The sequence below is a fragment of the Octodon degus genome, unplaced genomic scaffold, assembly GCF_000260255.1.
Source record: "Octodon degus isolate 3935 unplaced genomic scaffold, OctDeg1.0 scaffold00188, whole genome shotgun sequence".
Lineage (NCBI taxonomy): Eukaryota > Metazoa > Chordata > Mammalia > Rodentia > Octodontidae > Octodon > Octodon degus.
In genome coordinates, this window is record NW_004524764.1 from 3839923 (window position 1) to 3842526 (window position 2604).

General features: G+C 37.6%; 1 protein-coding gene across 3 annotated transcripts in view; it reads right to left on the reverse strand.

The window, feature by feature from the left end:
• Positions 1-2604, reverse strand: part of Pla2g4a (phospholipase A2 group IVA) — a 140409-nt gene that overhangs the window by 34888 nt on the left and 102917 nt on the right. For all 3 annotated transcript variants that reach the window (XM_004643980.2, XM_023704119.1, XM_023704118.1), the window contains one exon: positions 360-582. In XM_004643980.2, the coding sequence (XP_004644037.1) occupies positions 360-582 (223 nt within the window). The remainder of the gene's footprint in view (positions 1-359; positions 583-2604) is intronic.

Sequence of the window (2604 nt, forward strand, 5' to 3'; positions counted from 1 at the left end):
GCAAAATTCATTTTTCTACTTTTAAAATATCATTTGTAGTCACTTCCTCATCTCAAGAGATTACGGTTCTTGTGTGGAATTGGCAGGGGAAAATAAAATATGACTTTTCCCAAGACTAAGAACACAAAGCCATTTCTCCACACATCAGAACTGATAATCGTCAGAAAGAATTAATAAACACAACTTTGAAACATAATAGAGTTCTGATGCCTAGCAAGGAAAATATGTCCACTATGCTTCACTAAAAAGTAAACTGAGCTGAGTAACTTTCATAAAACCTACTACATTTCCTTTCATTTAAAAGAAGTTGTACATGGTGTATTTGTATGAAAGAGATTATAGATTAAACTCTGGCTTACATTGTGAATTAGTGTTTCTCCTATTAACATCCCAAAGACATCAGTGAAGGTGACAGGTTGGCCAGAACTTTTCTTCTTCCACAAAGACTCAACATATCTTTTTACTTTCTGTGGTGTGAGAAGTAGAAGGGGGTTGTAGCTAACGTTCTTCATTAGCTCTTCATTAATCTCGGCTGGGCCTTTCTCAGGAAAATCAGGGTGAGAATACAAGGTTGACATGTACCTGAAAAGAAATCAATACACAATTAGCAAAAAGGTAGGGTATTACATAGTAGTATCCAAAGAAAGCAGGTGTACATATTTGCTTAACTTATTCATCTGGTATTAAGGGGAAAATGCAATGGCCAGAAAGGATGTGTCTTACACAGAAGCCAAGTAGAGGGCAGCAAAGAAGAAAAACACAAGAGATTCTCAGAAGAAACCTTGGATTTGCCATGTACAGTCAACAGGAGAGAATGTCCCACCAGGCCTGCTGTCTACTCTGTAGTCTGCCAGGAATGAGTATCCCAACAAGACCAATAAAGACTGATGACACAACACATTGAGTCATGTAAGCGAACGGACTTTGTCTGAATGTAACAGTGTTCGAGGAATCTCACAATACGTACTCTGGCTTTCTAACATGATTAGCTAAGGCAGAAAATGTGCTGTCCCAACTACTGTGAGTAGCGAATGCTCTTCATAAATGCTTGTGATATTTTCTTTTATTGTCCAATTAAACAAGATCTCACACTCTTCCTCAGATAAGAACTCGGACTAAGTATATGAATCTAAAAGCAAAAGCCCATAGAAGGGTAAGGTCTTTGTGTAAATGATTCCCTGTGAGGCCCCTTGGTCACCAGCATTTGGCCACTTCTGGTGACACTGGAAATAAGCATGAGTCTTGGCATTTGAACCTAAACAACAAACATTCAGTACCTGGCCTCTTACCTAAGAACCAAAATCTACAATGGTAGATCTCACACTAAACATTAATATCTTCCTTTACTTATAATGTGCCTTTATCAATGAAATGTGATCTCCATCAGGAAATGAACTTTGCTTTTTTATCATCCTTAGCCTCGGTAACTAGTTAATGCCTGGTGTACAGCAAGCATAGCTTAATAAACTGACACAATGAAATGCAACAAAAGAGTCTACCACTGCATCTAACCAGACAAAATAGCATGTATTTTAGTCTCATGTTTCCTTTGAGTTCAAGTCAAAATGCCTACCATAATGTTTTATTGTCCCTTCAAGGAGAGGAAGAACCTAAGTTTTAGTAAAAGCATGCTGTTTTCTAAACATCATGCTGGTTAATGCTTCATAAGCTGTTATTATCATAAAGTCTAATAAGGCCTTTCAATTTTTCTAACTTAAAGATGAGGGAAATATATTAGTAAATTATTATTATTATTTTCATTTATGTATTTGGTACAGGGTCTCACCATGCAGCTCGTACTCGTAGGGATCCTTCTATTTTCAGCCTCCCCTGTCCTGGGATTACAGGCATGAGCCAACCCCTCAGACTCAGTCACCTGCTCAGCATGCCCCAGGGGCAGGGCCAGCATAGCACACAGGACTGGGTTCCCTTGTCCCCGTGATTATCAAAGCAGGTGCTTAGTCCACTGAGCTATCTCGCTGGCCCAATATTAGTAAATTTGAGCAACAGGTTCCATTAGTAACAACAGAATTGGTATTTAAACTCAAGTCTTTCTCCTTTAATAGTATCTAGTTCTTTCATCTATTATGTAAGATTTCAGTTCTTAGTGATCAACTTCTTCTCACTGTACAATAAATCAGTATTTCTTGCTAGATTCAAAGTTTTGGAGACAAATTGAGAACAAGCCAGTTAGTAAATGTTGAATGATAGATCTAAACCAGAACACATGCTGAAAAGAACAACCACCGATTTCCTAAAGATATTTGTAACACAACTCAAGTCACAACTGTATCCACCCATGTGCTGAAGACGAAGTTTACTTTACACACAAGTCTAGATATATAAAAATATAGCTTATAATACTTGGTAGACAAGATTTCCACCCATTCCTATAGTTATTCTAAATTCTATAACATCATTCATTTCTGGGCCTTGTAATATGTTTAATAAATGCCTATAATGTGATAACATTGTATTACATTTAAGAACACTATAAAAATAGGAAACTAAAACATCTTGGGCTGGTGAGATGGCTCAGTGGTCTAAAGCACCTACTTAGAACAAGCTTAGCAAAGTACATGGACCGCGGTTCAATCCCCCAGC